At 39.6% G+C, this 20,794-nt stretch overlaps 1 protein-coding gene across 1 annotated transcript in view; it reads left to right on the top strand.

Moving 5' to 3' along the window:
• The window catches only part of VWA8 (von Willebrand factor A domain containing 8), a 182,792-nt gene that overhangs the window by 97,204 nt on the left and 64,794 nt on the right, over window positions 1-20,794 (top strand). The window contains exons 22-26 of the mRNA XM_048932672.1: window positions 3,839-3,914; window positions 4,581-4,716; window positions 5,809-5,928; window positions 7,799-8,004; window positions 17,817-17,968. Coding sequence (XP_048788629.1) covers window positions 3,839-3,914; window positions 4,581-4,716; window positions 5,809-5,928; window positions 7,799-8,004; window positions 17,817-17,968 — 690 coding nt within the window. The remainder of the gene's footprint in view (window positions 1-3,838; window positions 3,915-4,580; window positions 4,717-5,808; window positions 5,929-7,798; window positions 8,005-17,816; window positions 17,969-20,794) is intronic.

The raw sequence follows: 20,794 nt of genomic DNA, 5'->3' as shown, positions 1-20,794 counted from the left end.
TTATGCAAAAGAAATGCAGAACTCATTGAATTTGTGTAGAGGAGAATTTTATTTTAAATGGCAAAGTAGGTATGGTTTGCAGTTCCTCTCCTCTCTTTGGAGTTATTTTTCAACTGTTGTTTAAGAAGATTTGGATAAATATTGTGACTTGACAGGGACAGAATGGAGTCTTTTCTACTCTGATTGAGGTATTTGAATTATAAGCCTTGTTAGCAGTAAGAGATTGTGTATAACCTGGGTGGATGGTAGTTTTGATTCACTTTTGTAGTGAAGACTTGTAGATATATGTAATAACATATATATGTTATTAATTTAAATGAAAATCATTTTTAAAGTATGCTGTCATCCATAGTCACTGCCATCTGGCTGGCCTCTGTTCAAATCAGGAGTTTGCTTTTCCTTCAGGCATGAGCACCACAATAGCAAACACAAGTATATTGCAGGAAGAGCATCCCTCTGTAGCTTGCATTGCTTTGTGAGGATGGGTCAAGGTCCAGCAGGATTGTCACTTACCTCACATCTGCTGCGCCCTTGTTTTCTGTGGTCAATAGAAATTTCTCCTGACGCATTTCGTAGCTCTCCCCTGGAGAGAAGGTATTGCTGTCAAAGGAATAGTAGCTGTCAAAGACTGGTATGTATTGAGTAAATTTATAGATCTCAGAAAAAGCTGCCTTTGGGCTATAGAATGCACCAGTAACAAAGAGTAGATAAGAGACAGAGATGTGAGCCAACAACAACAAAAAAATAAACATCAAAAGAAGTCCCAAAAGTGCTGCTATGAGTGGATTGGTACTGTCAGAAGAGTTGCTGAGTTTAGGTACCGGGTTTTTTTACTTTTTATTTTTTCAGTGTAGAGTTTCTGAGAAGAGTTTCCATGATAATAACATGTTCTTATGAAAGACATTTGTGAGCTTTGCGTCTTTTTTCTTTAACATTCAGGGGAAACTAAATTAATTCATTTGAACAGGATTGACAGTATGTCAGACAGCTTTTCTCATCCACTTGTGTATTCCCACAGTTTTGCCTCTGTGTGTCAGAACTATTTTCATCTTGGGTGCCAGGTGTGATGAAATTATGAGGGTTTTGTATTCTTGTCTTTGTTAGAGCCTAGTTAATACTTAGATGCTAATATTAATAGGTAAACATGAAATAGTTTTTAGATCTCTGCTGTGGGAATGAAATTCTGTGCTCAAATGTCTTGAGTGCCAGACATAATTTACACTTCAGAAAATCTGCATGCCATGTTGTTCAGAAATATTTCAGATGTAACATATATTTATTATTGTCTTCCAGTGTCTTTACATTTATAAAGGTCACTACAAAGCAGAAATTCAAGAAAAAAAGCCTAGGACAAAAAATTATTTGTAGTTGTTTTTTACTCTGTTTAGTTAGTTTCTGGAAAACAGAAAATAATGTCATCTAATTGCATAGCTTGCAATTCTGAAAGGAGTACTTATCTGTGGTACCCATAACAACATCATTCTTATGTACTGAATGTAACATCCAAAGCACATTCTTGAATTGTGCTCACTTACATCAGCAAACCAACAGAATTAATGTTTGACTGTATACTTAGCTTATAGAATACACTGAAAACCTCCTGGAATATTTCCTTAAAGAATTAGGCCTGAATAACAAGAAAGCAGAAGAAAAGTGATAAGATAAATAAATAGATAAATAACCACAGAAAAAAAATAGTTGGAAATTGGATTTAGGATGTTGAGATGTCAATTGTTCCTTGATCTTGATTCCTTCTACAGTTTTTATTGATCGATGCAGCTTTCATACCAGCCCTTAAGTAAACACGTAAACTCTTTTAGCATTCCCACCAGAGTTATCATTATTTTGTCTTCTCTAAAGACTGAGATCGTCCAAATGAATATGCAGTCTGGTAGTAATCACAAGTTAGTGTTCTGTATCTGGGAGCTGTGAGTTACCTGTGCAGAGCCAAAGCATTCACAAGCTCTGCAAAAACAAAATACATGATGTTTTGTGATGCAAAAAAAACCCCACGATTTTACATTTGTGTCTTTCCTTCTCATGGCATCAGTCCCCATCCGTAACACCCTGGGAAATCATCTTTTATTCTCCTAAATTTAATACCGTGTTGTTCAGTGAATTATTTCTATCTAATAAGCAATCTGTGACTGTGCCTTCATGGGCTGGGGGGTTTGGTTTATATGTGATAACATCTGCAGCTATTTAAGCTTGAACGAGAAATGTTAACTGTTGCTGGAGGTAGTCTGATATGTGCATTCTGAGAACTTAGTCCCTAAGTAATGTGTTCAAGAAACATTGGTTTGTTGCTCTTTTTGTATGATCTATTATTTTTTTGCCCTGTGTAGAAATGGGCAAAGAGGAAGGATAATTGATAGAAGCTTTGCTTTTATTTCCATGACAGGATTTCTGAGAAAAAGGTTTAGTTCTACAGCTTATTTCAGTGATTTTAAAAATGCATGTAGAGTTGGATTTGTTTCATATTACACAATATGAATATAACTGTGTTTTGGTGGAGTTTTACAGTTTGTAAGTTGATGGATTTGAACAAAATAGAGGTAGCATCAAGTCTTACACATTTCCTCTCCTGGATTAAAGTTCAGATGAGCAGGCAAATAATAAGAAAGCTCTGCTTCTTCCCTGTTCCTTATTGCAGTGTGTAGGAGGCATTGGGATAAATCAGTCATGAGTAAAGCCAAACAAGAAAGTATCAGTTGTTAGGGACAGAAAGCCTGCTGGCAGCAGTTTCAAATAAAGGAAATTTGCGTGTTATGCTGTCAGCTCTAAGTTGTAACTGGAAGCTGGCCATTTAATATTTTACTGCAAACAGTGCTGTGTTTGATATCCTGTACCCATGGAGCTTATCAGTATATTGTTGGGTTTTTTGCAAGGTGTTAGAAAATTAAAGATTGAACTAAGGTGGATATTTGGAACAGTGAGTCAGCCTAGCTTAAGCAAACACTTGCTGTATTGCGTGGTTGTGAAAGGTAAGAGATTTTTGTTGCATCAAATCTCACACCTATGACATAAGGTGTATGGATAAATCCAGTGTGGTGGTACATGTTGCTGGACAATTCTGAACTGCAACAGTTCTTCTATCTGTACATTCAGTAGAGATTGAAATTGATAATTACAATGAAAACTAAGGAATATTATCATCGCAGATTTATATTAACTGTGTAAGAATTGTGAAACTGTAAAAATTGATTGAGTGACTCAAAGGAAAATAGAATCCCAAAAGGAAAATATTTTGCTATCATAGCCTCTGTCCCATCTAAGAGCTCACACTGTTTGTGATGTAAAATGTAGCAGTTGCTATTGAAAATTGTTCATAGAATCACAGAATGGCCTGGGTTGAAAAGGACCACAATGCTCATCTAGTTTCAACCCCCTGCTATGTGCAGGGTCGCCAACCGCCAGACCAGGCTGCCCAGAGCCACATCCAGCCTGGCCTTGAATGCCTCCAGGGATGGGGCATCCACAGCCTCCTTGGGCAACCTGTTCCAGTGCATCACCACCCTCTGTGTGAAAAGCTTCCTCCTAATATCTAACCTAAACCTCCCCTGTCTCAGTTTAAAACCATTCCCCTTTGTCCAGTCACTATCATCCCATGTTGATAGCGAATGAGTTCTATCTGAATAATCTGTAGCAGAGATTAGGAGACTCATCTTCTAGCACTGAGCTACTACAGCATTCTCAGATCGAGCTGAAGAATTCTGAAAAGCAGAGATGTTTGTTCCTCTTAGAGATCTTTTATGTTCTCATTCAGTTGTTTTGCACTTTATCATAACTTAATTTCCTCTGTGTTTCAGTTAATGTTGCCTGTTTTTCCACATTTCAGGGACACCACTGTACAAAGCCTCACCCTACAGCCTTCTGTTAAAGATGGTCTTATTACATATGAAGATTCACCGCTGGTCAGTAGCAACGTTTGAATTGTATATTTGGAAATGTTTAATCCAAGTAGTTAAGCATGATGGCTTTTCAGACAAAATCCCTTATGATTTAATCATTTGTATAGGATAGTCAGTGAATGTGGTAACAATTCATCAACTTTTACCTTGGTTCCACTTGCTGTGTTTTCTATGCCAAATACAGCGAGTCTGCACACAGCCAAAATGAGCATGGAAAGTAAATAGTAAACCTGACACATTCTAACTGATGCAGTGGTATTTTGCTGCTTCTCTTTTGCAGTATCTAAAATGCCTCACACCTACCTGCAAAATATTACTCCAAACTGCTCTTTCAGTTATTCTTCAGTTCTTTCAGCTTCATGCTGACTGTTTAGATGTGAGCTATTGCTTACTTTACTGTCAGCATTCCTGGTCTAAGTCAGGCTCCTCAGTTGCCTCCCTAAGGCAACTCCCATTCATATCCTGAGTTAACAGAAGCACCTTCCTTTCTTGTCTCAGCTTCTTTCCCTTCTCTCTCAGCTACAGTTTGGTCATATATTATCCCTGTTCTGATGCCCTTTCTTATATCACTTGCACTGGAATGTTCCTACTACTGACTGGCACACAACGAATCAGTTTCTCACAGTTATTTTTGGAGAGTTGTGATGGTTGGATTCTTTTCTCTTCCAGGTAAAGGCAGTGAGGTTTGGACATATTTTGGTCGTTGATGAAGCAGACAAAGCACCAACAAATGTTACCTGTATCTTAAAAACCTTAGTAGAAAGTGGAGAGATGGTTTTGTCAGATGGAAGGCGAATTGTTGCCAGTAAGTGGGTACAAAACATTTTAATAACTTATATTAAACTTTATCATGTTCCTGTTTTTCATCATTTACATTACTAAGTGCAGCCCTAAGAGTCCAAACGTAAAAAGCACTTGATGCTAAAAGCTTAGTAGTTAAAGAAATTACAGTGTCTTTTTTTTCAGTAGAGAACAATCTAAAATATGCCACGTCAATTTCTGTTTTTAAAAACTAGAGCTACTTTTGCCATAACCACACAGGCTTTCTTAAATTAGCATTCTTGTGAATCGAATTCTCAGGAATTAAAAACAAAACAGTAACCTGACCTCTTTATTTCCTCTTCACAATGAGAAGTAAGGATCTATTTGACCAAATTATGAACTTGGCTTTACCCATCTGGATAGTTGGCATAAAACTCGATCATATCCAGTAGTAAAAATAAGAGTATAGCTAAGGTTGAATTGTTAAAGTCTTCATCTAAAATAGCGGTGTGCTATTATTACTTAAAGATATGCTGCAAGATGGATACTTTGTAATTAGCTGGAGCTAATTCACAAGAATTGCAAGAACTAATTTTATTATTATTTTTTTTAAAGTCCTCTTTAAAATACCCTCTTGAACTTAGTAGACACTGTAGTTTGGTAATAAAGAAATGTGAGTGGAGCAATCTGTTCAGCACTCACGTGGTATAACACAGGTTTTGCTTGTGATTATGAATTACAGATGTGCATTTTTTTTAAATAACTTGCTAGTTCGTTTCAGTTTTTACTGTAGTACTTTAGAGGAGGGAAAAGGATTCCCAAAGTCCATGTGCCAATGGAGAAATATTTGCTGGGAACAGGCAAGGGCAATCTGACTCATTTTGGTGAGGACTGAGCCTTCACATGGGTGACATTATGTGATTCTGACTTTGCACAGATTTTTGTAATAGCCAGGGGGACTTTGAGTCCTATGTTCAGATGTTATAAACATAGAAAAAGTACTTTTTTTTTTTTTCACCCTTTACATCAGCATTTTGGTAAAGTTAAACATAAAATCTTCTAATCATTTTTTTTCTAATTCAATAATAATTGCAAAGCTTAAATATGCAATTAAGAAATTATATTTCTTTTCTAGATCCTGCTCGTGTAGAGGGGAGAGAAAATGTCATAGCAATTCATCCTGATTTTAGAATGATAGTTCTAGCAAATAGACCTGGATTTCCTTTCTTGGGTAATGACTTTTTTGGCACATTAGGTAAGTGATTCACATTAAATGCTGAAGTGCAATAGAACTCATTAATACAATTACTATCTTTATTTTATTTGATTTCATTGGAGCAGGGATTCCCTATGCATATTAATACTCTGTTTTACTTATGATGCTTGGGGTTATATTCAGCTTGAAGACAAAAATGTAAATTTGGATCTATTAATAAAAGTGCTGAAACTTGCCCTGAGGTTAACAACTATACATAGTCATCTTTGTACAACTAGAATTGTTTTATTGGATCAGGACTAACATAAAATACGGACAAAGGCAGTAGAAATTTTTGTTAATGAACATATCTGTAAATGTAGCAATAATATGAGCTGTAAGCTGTTGATAGCTGACATCAATGGTTAACACAAAAGTTCAGTGTTTTCTTTCCTTTACTGCAAGCCACTGGCCAGATGTTGTCTGGTTTCATACAAGTATTAGGAGCCTGATGGATGTTGTTTTTTTCTCTCTCTAAAGATGGGAGCAATTAACTTTATAGTGTTAATACTATTGGTATCTACTTCTTAATCCTCATTAGCTTCTCCATGTGTATGGTTTTATAGTCAGAACATTTGATAAAATACTAGAATTATCACAGTTTTAGGTAACCCTCTCCAAATTTCACATCCAAGTTTTCGTTCTAAAAGCATGCTCATTTAAAAAAAAATAAAACCTCCTGGTAGTTCCTAAAAACCTTTTGTGTCATCATGTGATACATAAGATTTGTGAGATTCATCACAGCTTCATCTGACAGTAAATGCAGGAATTTAAGCGTTCATGTCACCTAAAGGTGAACAGTGAAGAATTTATTGTCTAAAGTATAGTCCAATGTTAGTCTAAGTGGGCCTCTGCAGTGCTTTGGTGGTGTTGCCAACTAGATTATCAGTTAAATTGCCTTCCAGACCACACTACCAATGTAGCCTAAATTCTAGGCAGGGACCTTAATTTATGTGTTTTTATCTGTTAACTCTGGCTGTAATGCTTGTTCAGTAAGAAATAATGATACAATCATAAAAAGCAGGAGGAAGCCCAGTCTTGTTCTGTATGATAGCTTTTTGTTTTTCAGATGCAGTTCCGTGTGAGTGGGCATTCCATGGCAGAGACCCACTGGCTCTGATTTTCACCAAGCTACACTGCCCCAAGATGTTCTTACTATAGCCTATTTATTTTCTATGACCTAATCTCTCTCCCTGTATTGACCCTTTAAACAAAACCAATTATCCTAGTATTGTATTTGCCCTACGTGGTAGAGGCTTAATGAAGATTTTAGGATGGATTTCGCTTTTCAAACATAGGGACCCTTCTGCTTTTAACTCAAGTTCTTTTTCTGCAGAATCTGATCAAGCTTCTGCTGAGTTTTTTTACAAATAAATTCAGTTCTGTAGATTAGGTGGCTGGGGCCAACATAATGCAAACACGTGTGGAGGACAGCTTGCTGTATTTCTTATCGTACTTCAAGGTAGGCAGAGGGAAAAGATAAATCCAGTACTTCATCTAAACCTCCCGTTTGGGTTTATGTTGTGCTATGTATCCCTGGATATCAAGAATTCTCTGCCTTCTGTGGTATTTTGAAGGTGCTCACAAATTTCTTCAGGCTTTTTTTTTCTTTTCTTTTGCATTTGATTTGCATTTCATCTTGAAGTGAATTTCTCCCTTGTTATCACATATATTATAATAGCAGGAGAAATCTCCATGTTCCTGAAACCTCAATGTTCTTTACAGCAAGTTGATCCTTCACTTCTTTCAAAGTGTCTCCTCTCGATATGTTGCTTTCCCATTTAAGCTCCTGTAAGAAATGCAGTGGAGCTGCTGCATCTCATCTCTTTGTAAGAACACCATAAATGTGTGTTGTTTTTTTTTCTATTAGGGGACATCTTTAGTTGCCATGCTGTTGATAATCCTAAGCCGCAGTCTGAGCTGGCTATGCTTCGACAGTATGGTCCTGATGTTCCAGAGCCCATTCTTCAGAAATTAGTGGCTGCTTTTGGAGAGCTGAGGAGTTTAGCTGACCAAGGAATTATTAACTATCCCTATTCAACTAGAGAAGTTGTGAATATTGTGAAGCATTTGCAGGTACAGTACATCAGAACTTGTTGACATTATCACTATTAAATTTCTAATACTTGTAGAAAAAGATACCAGTATTGTTCATGGATTTATAATTCTTTTAAGAGAAGGCTTGCATTTTGAAAGCATAATAATGCTAGGATGTTCAAGATAAGGATCATAAATGTACTAAGCACATATAGACGTACAAAATACCTGTGATTCTGTTTTTGTTATGTTTGATGTAAGAAAATGTTAAGTGAATATAGTACACAGCTTCATACTAGCCTGTATTATGAAATTGCCAGCTTAGCATAGAATACTTGAAAAAGAATGTAGCTGTGCACTTTATGCTATATGGGATTTTTGTTTTTATTCATTTCCCAAGTTGGAAACAAGACTCTGTTGCACAACAGTAATATGCGACAGATGGAATTTGTCTAAGGAAGACATTACATGAATAATGACTTTGCTGACAGATACTTAGGAACTGTGATAGCTTCCTGCATGCATTTTAAATGCAAAATCTTAAATTCTAATGTAATTATTATTATTTTATTATTTTTAAGTTTATGGTAGATTCTGACTTGTATCTTCATGAATTGAAGGGTAGATTTTGACTGTATTTGAACTATAAAATATCTCAATGACCTCTTAAGTGGTAGTGCTGTTATTTTCTGTTTATAATCAAAAAGTAGATAACTTGGTGATTTACAGAGTATTTCCTGAATTGCTGAATCCTAGATTTAAAAAGCATAGTGGAAATGTTAATGGATTTAGTGCAAATAGAAAATATATCATGCATTCTTTGACCAACTGTTCCTTTGTTTAACACTGGTGTAGTATGGTTGAATTCTGCTTTTGTGTTTGTTAAGAACTTACAAAGAATACTGAGATACTCAGCAGCTTTTTTGCCTTTATTGGCAAATGCTTTAGCCATAACATCCAACTCACAGCATCCAAAGGCAGGGACTGGGAGAAGAACAGCCCACTGTAGAGGTACATCAAGTTCAAGACCATCTAAGGAAACTCAGGTTGCATAAGTCCATGGGATCTGACGGGCTTACATCTCAGAAAGCCAATTGTATCCTGGGCTACATGAAAAGAGAGATAGTCAGCAGGGTGAGGAAACTGGATATGAGCAAGAAATGTATGCTTGCAACCAACATGATCCTGGGCTGCATCGAAAGAGGGGTGGCCAGCAAGGCAAAGGAGTGATTGTTCTCCTCTGCTCTGCCTTTATGAGGTCCCATTTGCAGCACTGCGTTTGGACCTGGAACCCCCAGCACAAGAAGGATGTGGAGTTGTTGGAGTGAAGTCCATGGCTTCAGGCCATGAAGATGATCACAGGTCTGGAGCACCTCTCCTATGAAAAAAGGCTGAGGCAGCTGGGCTTGTTCATCCTAGGAAGAGAAGGCTCCAGGGAGAACTCATTGTGTCCTTTCAGTACTTAAAGGGAACTTATAAACAGGAGGGAGACCAGCTTTTTACACTAAAAGCGAGTAGTCCATCCAAATAAATATGTAAGCAAAATGCTTTATGAGGCTCTAATAACAAATTGATAGGTATTTTCTTTCCAAACTGATAGGAGTGCGTGCCCTGTTGGTAGTATTACTGATGTCCATTACACACTTACATCTGAAATAAGAACGGAAGTGAGAATGGAAAAACTACAGTCATGAGGAAGAGTAAGAGGGCTGCTGAAAAGCTTATGTTAAATGAACTCTTTGTTGTACTTTCCAGCATTCCATCCATCCATCTTCTATCTTCAAATAATCTATAGTCGCCAACTGACGCTGAAACATATGGGCTTAATTATTTTTTCTTTCTCGTACTGTTGAAGAATGGAAGAGCTGCACTGCTGATTGTCTTAAGGACAATTATTCTCTGCTTCTGTCACCTTCACCTAAGTAGATAAATGTGGACATATCAAATTGGGCATTGGGCACAGATCAGTGAGGAAGATCCCTGTTTGCTGGTTTTCACTTCACTCGAAGTCAAGTGTAGATGTCCAAATAAATCTTCATCTTGCAGCTTTGATTTTTTTCTATGGCATTAGTTTTCAAGATCCTGGTCTCTTTGAAAGGTTGCAAAATTCTGTTTACTGTAACTTGTTTTTCAGTCTGCATAACAAAAAGGTTGGGGCTAGCCAAATGTAAGCAGTGAATATAAACATACTGTTTATTCCAAGTAAAAAGCTTTTAGGTCTTCAGGTAGAGAAGAAAGAGGAAGGAGGGAAATGAGTCAATGAAATTGCTGGTCCGAAGGAAGGAAGGAGGGAAGTTAGTCATGTTGTTACAACAGTTCCACAGTCACAATTTTATTGTACTATTGTGTTGGTTTCTTTCACATAATTTTAGGGTGGTATTTTTTTTTTCATCTTGTAAAAAAGAATTGGATATTTCAGAGAAAAAAATGATGGTTGATTACTGTTATTTGAGTGGGCATCATAGCATCAGAACTTGTCAATTAAGAGAACATTCTGATTGCTGTGACATCAATATGTAAACATTAGGCTAATCTGATGGGCCTTCAACATACAGGATTGTGTCTACAGTGTAGTTTAGAAGGGCATTTTCCTATAAATATTATGCAAATAGGTAACCCATAGTAATTTAGTTGTAGCTTAGATTGCATTCATATGCATTGTTTCTGTGCTAATTTTTTTCTTAAGAAATGGCTTGATTTTTTTTTTATTTGTTTTTGTGGAGTTTTTTTGTGAAGATTGAGATATCAAGCTATCTGAAAACTTGTATCTGCAGACTGTCTACTCCAACTGCCTGTCTTGGTTATTGCACCTATTTCTTCCTGCTAATTGTATAGAGAATTTGAGTCTTGTAGCTCTAGATGGCAGGTAGCCTGAAGATACCTTTTTTGTCTCACTCACCTGCAACTGTCAGCACGTGTCAAATGTCAGAATTGTTGATGCTAATAGTGGCTTATGGGCAAACCCAGAAGCTCCATATGCTGCCCTTAACTGCTAGTGTTGTATACTATGACTGCTTCTGCACCAACTGATCTACAGGCTTTCACTAGATCTTTTGTATGTTCTTATGTAGAGTCCAGTCACCCAGTGTCTCTGGTAGATGTTAATCAAGCAACTCATATTTGTCCAAATAGTAAATAGTAAAGTAGAAATAGCTTTTCTACCAAGTCTATTGAGATTTTTCTCAATTTGAGATATTTAGTTAGTTAGTTTTTCTTACTTTGCCTTCTTTCTTGTTTGTATCTGAGATTGATTTCTGTTTGCAGACAGTAGAGTAACAGTTTTTGAGTAGTAAATGTGTAAGGTGCCTTCTGACCCTGAAGCCTACATTAGTCTTTTAAGCCTCTCCAGTAAGCTCTTGTGCTAAGATAGCAGGTGCTTAATACATTTTTTTCTGTTCATCTGATCTCAAATGGAAGCTAGGTTTATCACATCCACTTACATCCTTTTCTGTCTGTGCAGCTCTACACACAACACATGCTTTTTATCCTTTTGGCCAACCACATTGAATCTTAGTTACCAGTTACCAAAGATAATGAGGTTTCCGCTGGCTTAATCAGAATCAGTACCTATGTGGCAGAGAGAAACAGACTGAAATTTATGTCTCTGTGAATGAAAAGGCAAGCTGCTTTTCCTGGCAGTAGATGATGCCCACTGTAAAAGGGAGAGCAGTGGATGTAGTCTACCTTGATTTCAGCAAGGCTTTTGATACTGTCCCCCACGACATCCTTATAACAAAGCCGAGGAAGTGTGGGACAGATGAGTGGACAGTGAGGTGGGTTGAGAACTGGCTGACTGGCAGAGCACAGAGGGTCGTTGTTGGTGGTGCAGAGTCTGGTTGGAGACCTGTAACCAGCGGTGTTCCTCAGGGGGCGGTGCTGGGTCCGGTCTTGTTCAACATCTTCGTCACTGACCTTGATGAGGGGATAATGGCCACCCTCAGCAAGTTTGCTGATGATACGAAGTTGGGAGGATTGGCTGACATGCCTGAAGGCTGTGCTGCCATTCAGTGAGACCTGGACAGGCTGGAGAGCTGGGCAGAAAAAAACCGGATGAGGTTTAACAAAAGCAAGTGTAGAGTCTTGCATCTGGGGAGGAATAATTGCATGCACCAGTACAGGTTGGGGGATGAGCTGCTGGAGGGGAGCTCTGCGGAAAGGGACCTGGGTGTCCTGGTGGACGACAGGTTGGCCATGAGCCAGCAGTGTGCCCTTGTGGCCAAGAGGGCCAATGGCATCCTGGGGTGCATTAAAAAGAGCGTGGCCAGCAGGTCAAAGGAGGTGATCCTCCCCCTCTACTCTGCCCTGGTGAGGCTTCATCTGGAGTACTGCGTCCAGTTCTGGGCTCCCCAGTACAAAAAAGACAGGGATCTCTTGGAAAGAGTCCAGTGGAGGGTCACAAAGATGGTGAAGGGCCTGGAGCATCTCTCCTATGAGGAAAGGCTGTGTGAACTGGGTCTGTTCAGCCTTGAGAAAAGAAGACTGAGAGGGGACCTGATCCAGGTCTGTAAATATCTAAGGTGTGGGGGGCTGAATGGCGAGGCCAGACTGTTTTCAGCAATGTGTGGAGACAGGACAAGGGGAAACGGACAGAAACTGGAGCACAGGAAGTTCCACACAAATGTGCACAGAACTTCTTTACAGTGAGGTGACGGAGCACTGGAACAGGCTGCCCAGGGAGGTGGTGGAGTCTCCTTCTCTGGAGATGTTCAAGACCTGCCTGGATGCCTACCTGTGCGACCTGCTGTAGGGAACCTGCTTTGGCAGGGGGGTTGGACTCAATGATCTCTGGAGGTCCCTTCCAACCCCTACAATTCTGTGCTTCTGTGAGGCCTGTGTCATGGTGCTGTCAGTACAGGACACGCACAGCCATCTGAAGCCTTTTGCAACGCATACAGAGGCAAGTAGTAGTCACACGAAGTAGACATCTGAAAAAAATAATCTGGATTTGTTACAGTCTGCATACCAGACACTTGTTGCTTTATTTTCAGAGTAGTGGTAGAAGTGCTGTAGAATAAGATCACAGAATCACAGAATAACAGAATCACAAGGTTGGAAACAACCTGCAAGATCATCTAGTCCAACCACCCTCCCATTCCTATCAGTGCCACAAGCTACTAAACCATCTCTCGTAGCTCCTCATCCAGGCGCCTCTTGAACACCGCCAGGGATGGCGACTCCACCACCTCCCTGGGCAGCCATTCCAGTGCCTGACCACTCTCTGAGAGAAAAAGTTTCTCCTAATATCCAACCTAAACCTCCTCTGGTATAACTTCTTGTCATTTCCTCGGGTCCTACTATTTGCCTGGGAGAAGAGGCCAGACCCTTTTGCACCACAACCTCCCTTCAGGCAGTTATAGAGAGCAGTGAGGTCTCCCCTGAGCCTCCTCTTCTCCAGACTGAACAATCCCAGCTCCTTCAGCCTCTCCTCATAAGACTTGTGCTCCAGACCCCTCACCAGTTTCGTTGCCCTTCTCTGGACACGCTCCAGGGCCTCAATGTCTTTCTTGTAGTGAGGGGCCCAAAACTGAACACAGTACTCGAGGTGCGGCCTCACCAGTGCTGAGTACAGGGGGATGATCACCTCCCTGCTCCTGCTGGCCACACTATTTCTAATGCAGGCGATTACCTGCTTGTACCAGTAAACTACTTTTTTATTGACGCTTGTGAGTCAACAATAGCAATATATGTGGTTGAAAAAGGTTGGATCCATAAAAAAATTATCTTTCACCCAAATTCTGTCACAGCTTTGTATGAAATAAAGCATTATGTATATAAATGAAATGAAAAAATGTTAAGAATTATTTCACTTAATATTTTTAAAAATAGAAAAGAATCCAAACCGTAAAAATACTCAAAGGAACGCTCAGAAGTGTTAGTCGAAGGGAAGGAACCAATGAACAAGAACCAGACAGACTGATGAGAGATCAATATTTTCTCCAGTAATCTTGTTTTAAAAATCAATAGAAACCAAATGATTTTTTTTTTTTAAATGTTAAACCCAAATGTTCAGAATTCAGTTTCTTCAAGTGAGCTGTCATTGCCTTTCTTCAGTAATCAGTTATCCAGGCAGTTATTAAAAAGGGGTTGAATTTGATCTGATTGGAACAAGAGAGTTACAATTTTTTAATAACTGAAGTGGAGGGCCTTTTTACAAGTGCTTGTGTTCAGAACGGGTTTTTTGGCAGCAGCAATCAGCTGTACTGATGAAATAAATTGCATTTGATGTCCCACTGGAAAACACAGGACTGTTGGTTTAATTCACTGATATTGGTATTGATGATGATACAAGGGTGGATAGTGATAGGACAAGAGGGAATGGTTTTAAACTGAGGCAGGAGAGGTTTAGGTTAGATATTAAGAGGAAGTGTTCATCACAGAGGGTGGTGATGCACTGGAGCAGGTTGCCCAAGGAGGTTGTGGATCACAGAAATCACAGAAGCATGAAGGTTGGAAAAGACCTACAAAATCATCCAGTCCAACCATCTACCCATTACCAACAGTTCTCACTAAACCACGTCCCTCAACACAAAATCCAAACATTCCTTGAAAGCCTCCAAGGTCGGTGACTCCACCACCTCCCTGGGCAGCCCATTCCAGTGCCTGGCCACTCTTCCAGAGAAGTAGTATTTCCTAACATCCAGCCTAAATCTCCCCTGCCGTAGCTTGAAACTATTCCCTCTGGTCCTATCACTAATGACACAAGAGAAGAGGCCGACCCCCAGCTCACTACAACCTCCCTTCAGGCAGTTATAGAGAGCAGTGAGGTCTCCCCTGAGCCTCCTCTTCTCCAGACTGAACATTCCCAGCTCCTTCAGCCACTCCTCATATGCCCTGTGTTCCAGACCCCTCACCAGCTTTGCTGCCCTTCTTTGAACCCACTCCAGGGCCTCAATATCTTTCTTGCAGTGAGGGGCCCAAAACTGGACACAGTACTCGAGGTGAGGCCTCACCAGAGCTGAGTACAGGGGGACAATCACTGCCCTGCTCCTGCTGGCAACAGCAGTTTCTGATGCAAGCCAGGATGCCACTGGCCTTCTTGGCCACCTGGGCACACTGCTGGGGCTCATGTTCAGCCGAGCATCAATCAATATCCTCAGGTCGATTTCCTCTACACAGTCTTCCAAGCCACTCTGCCCCAAGCCTGTAGCACTGCCTGGGGTTGTTGTGGCCGAAGTGCAGGACCCGGCATTTGGTCTTGTTGAACCTCATCCCATTGGCTTCAGCCCAGCTCTCCAGCCTGTCCAGATCCCTCTGTATGGCCTCACTACCCCCAGGCAGATTGACACTTCCAGCCAACTTGGTGTCATCTGCGAATTTACTGAGGGTGCACTCAATGCCCTCATCCAGGTCATCAATAAAGATATTGAAGAGGACAGGCCCCAGCACCGACCCCTGGGGAGCACAACTTGTGACCAGTCACCGGCTGGATTTAACTCCATTCACCACCACTCTCTGGGCCCGGCCTTCCAGCCAGTTCCTTACCCAGCCAAGAGTGCATCTGTCCAAGCCACGGGCTGTCAGATTCTATAGGAGAATGCTGTGGGTGACAGTGTCAAAGACTTTGCTGAAGTCTAAGTAGACTACATCAAGCAGCCTTTCCCTTGTCTACCAGGTGGGTCACTAGATCATAGAAGATCAGGTTGGACACACAGGACCTGCCCTTTGTGAACCCATGCTGGTTAGGCCTGAATCCCCTGGTTGTCCTGCACATGCCGCATGATCTCCCTCAAGACAATCTGCTCCATAAGATGCCCCATCCCTGGAGGCATTCAGGGCCAGGCTGGATGTGGCTCTGGGCAGCCTGGTCTGATGGTTGGCGACCCTGCACATAGCAGGGAGTTGAAACTACATGATCATTGTGGTCCTTTTCTATGGTTCTATGATACTGATGTCAGAATTTTACACAGTGATTCAGAGAAACACAGAAACACTTGGAGGCTGCTATTTGAGCCATGTCACCTGGGCTTCTTCAGCATCTTGTGCAGGGCAGGTGAAAGGGTGGGTGGTGAGTAAACAAGGTATCTTGGTGTGAGGTTGTTGGTTCTGCTCTGCAATGAGAAGGGAATAACAAAGAAACCACAGCATTGGTCATAATCCGAGAATCTGTCTTGTTTGGTAAGGAATGAACATTTTAAACATTATCATACACCAACTGTATTTTGCCAAGCCATGATAATACAGAACTTCTAATAGCTTCCTCATGGATAGGATTAAAAAGCAGTATATAGTTCAATATACTTTTATACCAGTGCTAGTAACTGAAATATTCTGTGGCATGTATACCATAGATTAAAAAACAGGTTTTGTGCAAACTTACTTCTAGCAGTGGTATTCAGTTGTACCACAATAGCTAGCTAAATTTAGTGTTGCTTGACTCTGATATTTAAGAAGTCATGTATTTCTTCATTTGGGAAAATATTAAAATCCCCAGTAATGATGATGTATGATTAAGAGTTCATGAAAAAAAATCTGTTCTTCTGTTTTAGTTTTTACTTCTTTTAGGACTCAGCAGCTTTTATTAAAATGCTGTTATACATTTCAGTGATGTGTGTTATAACATTTTTGTTCAAGTTGCTTTTGTAGCAGCCATTGCTTGCCGATGGGAAAAAAACAATCAAGATTTCAGCTCCGTATACCTAGAAATAAAGCAGTTAGGAGGTAAAGCTCTAGGAGATATAGTAGTTCAGGTGTTTTTTTAAATTCTTTTAAATTGATTTGTTCCATTTACATCCTACATGAATAAGAATGTGTGTGAAAAGGCTCAGTGATTTAGATGTGTTAATGTGTACAACTTAAACAGCAGCTGTTTTTGTCAGTGATAAATGAAGTCTAAATTTTGGATAATTTGTATTCTGTTTAAAATACCTTCATGTGCCTTTAAAAATAAGGTTATTTAAGCTTGAAATTATGGCAGCATGCATAAAAATATATGTTTACTTCAAACTGCCTGAATTTATTGGCAAACAGGTACATGTGTGCTATAGGAGTTTCAGAAACCAATGAAGCACTTGGTAACAATTTTCAGAAGTGCTAAGCTGCCTATAGGGCCTTCTGAAGGCCCTGAAAAATCTTTCTGCTTTTCAGTTTGTTCCTGCTACATGAGTTCAATCAGTGAAGAAGTCTTACTGGATTTTAGGTCTTGGTGGGAAATGGGAGCAGAAAAATGTGTTTTCTTCTGGCAGAACCGCAATAATTAAAAGGTGTGAGGGCAGTTCTTAAACCTGGAAGAGAACATTGTCCTTAAATCAAAAGTGCAGTTCAATAGCAATAGTTAGCACTTTATCTGTTGGAAATCCTAAATAAAATTTGATAGAACTGTTTTCTTTCTGTATACATTTCAGGTAGGATTTTTCATAATTAAATAAAAGCTTGTCCATCTTCAGTGTCTATTTCCACTGACATCCATCACAACCTAAAGTTATCTTTAGTAAGCAAGCAATGCATCTTCTGCTTTTCCATATTCAACACTGAGAATCAGAATTCTTAAATAAATTATACAGTTGAGTGCATGAATATATGTATTTGTGTCAGAACTTTCCAGTTAGCAGTTCCAAATTTAAAAATACATGCTATGTTTAATTATGTATTTGAACGATTAGGCCACCTTGTGATGTGTAACAAAAATGATTCTTCAAAACATGAGTGCAAATGATTATCTGTCTCCTATCTCTTTGTTTAATTCAGGTTTAGTATCATGAACTTCACTCTGACTTGAAGCAACGTACCTTCTTTTATTCCAGAAATTTATTAAAAATATTTCTTGATCATTGGTATAAGTTGAGCAGAGTTTCTGTTAGAACTATTAACAGAAGTATTCAATAAAATAAATCTGGGACTTTGTTCCTTTACAGAAATTCCCAACTGAAGGACTGGCAAACGTTGTTCGAAATGTGTTTGACTTCGACTCCTACAACAACGAAATGCGTGAAATTTTAATCAACACTTTGCACAAATATGGGATACCTATTGGAGCAAAACCAACCAATGTACAGCTGGCCAAGGAGTAAGAGTAACATAAGATACATTTTAAGAAGACATGTCTCTCGTGGTCACTTGTTCTGTCGTGTTAACTTGCTGCTGCTAACTGATTTTAAACCAACCTGAAATACTTGAAGTACTCCTCTGCTTTAAGTTTCTATGTCTACAATAATTGAAATTTCTTTATGATAGACTATTTGCTTTCTACTAATATTTAGTCTTTACTTAATGTCCATGTACGTATTCATAGTTTGTATGGCAAACAGACATATATTAATAAAGGGAAATATTTGTTTCTTCTCCTGTGTTTTTAATTGAATGGCAACAAGCTTCAGAGGGATGGAGCACCTCTCCTATGAATAAAAGCATGAGGAATCTGGGCTTGTTTAGCTTGGAGAAGAGAAGGCTCCTGGGAGACCTTCCAGTACTTGAAGGGAGTGTATAAACAGGAGCAGGAACTGACTGTTTACAAGGGTGGACAGTGATAGGACAAGGGGGAATGGTTTTAAACTGAGACAGGGGAGGTTTAGGTTGGATATTAGAAGGAAGTTTTTCACTCAGAGGGTGGTGACGCACTGGAACAGGTTGCCCAAGGAGGCTGTGGATGCCCCATCCCTGGAGGCATTCAAGGCCAGGCTGGATGTGGCTCTGGGCAGCCTGGTCTGGTAGTTGGTGACCCTGCACATAGCAGGGAGTTGAAACCAGATGATCACTGTGGCCCTTTTCAACCCAGGCCATTCTATGATTCTAATAAACTTTTGTCCTGTTATTTATCCCCTAAATCAGTATAAAAAATAATAGGTTGTCTTCAGTGTTGTTGGGATTTTGTTTTTGATACTCATAAAAGGATCTACAAAAATACATATGTAGTGTGTGCAATCAAATGCCCAAGCTCTATGAATCATTCTATACGTGTGTATGTCGCTATCACTTTAATTATATTGGTACTTTGAGAAGTTTTCCTGCATCAGAGGTTGCCCAAGAATAATCTTTTGACAGTTTGTCTCCCCTCAGACTGCTGTGTATGAACAAAATCAAGTTAAATAATAGTTTTATGTAGAATTGTCACATCAACCGTAAGTCCTGTGCCCCTCACCCTTTCTAAACTGTCTTCGTATGTAACCATTTCATGGACAGCAGCAATCTTAAAGAAAACCAGGATGTAAAACCAGGAGCAAATAAACATCAAAATATTTCTAGCTTTTCCTTAACCTACAAGCATCGACCAGAACCATAATGAAAGAAGTGTCTAGGAATAATTCATTAGAACTTGCTTTTATGCCTTGGCTTCCTAACAACATTACTGCAGCCTGTCGTGTGTTTTTTCTGCTCTATAAACTTTCCAGCTTTTGTGGAAAGCATAAATTGAGGGTTGTTCTGTACATTACTGGAAATAGCAGTGGTGTTTCAGTGCAGTTCTTAACGATCCACTGCATTTTTCTACACCCATCAGATCTCTGTTTCTCTGCTTTTTGCCACTGGTGCCGTTTCCATAGTTTTCTGTCCACCCTTTATATAAGAAACATTTGGTTCATTTAATTCATTTGAAAAACTGCAGAGGGGCAGAAGTGCCTTATGAATCTTTTTATTAGCACTGTCACTTCAAGTTATTTTCAAAACTTAGTCATTACCTGCAAGTCCTGGGAAAAGAAAATAGTCTCCCTACTTCAACGCATATCACAGAATCACAGAATGGCCTGGGTTGGAAGGGAGCTCAAGGATCATGAAGTTCCAACCCCCCTGCTGCAGGCAGGGCCACCAACCTTTCCATTTAATACTAGACCAGGCTGCCCAGGGCCCCATCCAACCTGGCCTTGAACATCACAACAACATATCATGTATGTTCAGTAGAGGATAACTGTTCAGATGTGCCCACATCTCTAGTGTGGTTGTGTTGCCCCAGCCCTTCTGTACCCTCCCTTCTGAAAACCATCAGAAAGCAGACAGGCTCTAAGACCTTTTGTGCCACCAGCTTCTTCTAGATTTTCTTAGACCAGTTTTCTGTGCAGTGAGATGGAATGAAGTAGCGTTGTCAGGCCCTATTTTTCTTGACAGAGGAACTTTGTGTTATGAGTTCTGTTCTATGTTTTATTCCTAAATTCTGATCTACCTCTCCCTTCTCTTTGCTGTTCATGATGGCTTGGGCTGCTCTCCAGAGAAGCTAAATCATTCAGGAGCAGGGAAGAGAGCAAAACCTCAAAAATCTGGGAGAAAGGAGAAATAAATTTTCCTCAGGGAAGAAAACCATTAGCAAAGCAAATCTCCAGGAAGCTGAAACAGAATGGAAATGTTTTATTTCTTTGAGAATGCAATCTGTAATTCTGTTGCTGTATAAAACAGAGTATTCAGTTAGAGCTGGTTATTAACATCTGTTTTGTTTTAAAATGTAATAAGTGCTCACAATTATTAGTGAACCTGTTGATTTCTAGGATGTTGCACATGAGAGTAATGCATAAGGGATTAAAAACTGAATCCATATTCTTGCGGAAGCTGATATTCCATTGAGATAACAGGAAGGAGCTATTGCTGATTGCAACACAAATAAAATCAATGTTTAAACATTGCTATCCATTAATATTCATAAATCCTATGATCCTATAAATAGGCCACAAACAGGCAGTGAATATTCTGCTGGGTCTTTGACTGAATGAGGGAAATAATTAAATACCCTTTCCTCATTACGTGCCCCAGTGGTATGTTGCTGGCAGCTGAGTGTTTCTATGATCTGTAGCATCCAAACCATTTTCTGTTTCCAAATAATGCCGTGTCTTTGGCTATCTAACTGCCTTGGCACATTGTCCATGCTCAGAATGGGGATGGAGATGGAGTGACTGCCTCCCTGTGGGTGCTG

This window comes from Lagopus muta, chromosome 1 (genome assembly GCF_023343835.1).
Source record: "Lagopus muta isolate bLagMut1 chromosome 1, bLagMut1 primary, whole genome shotgun sequence".
NCBI classification, from domain to species: Eukaryota; Metazoa; Chordata; class Aves; order Galliformes; family Phasianidae; genus Lagopus; species Lagopus muta.
This window is presented reverse-complemented; position numbering and strand designations above follow the sequence as displayed.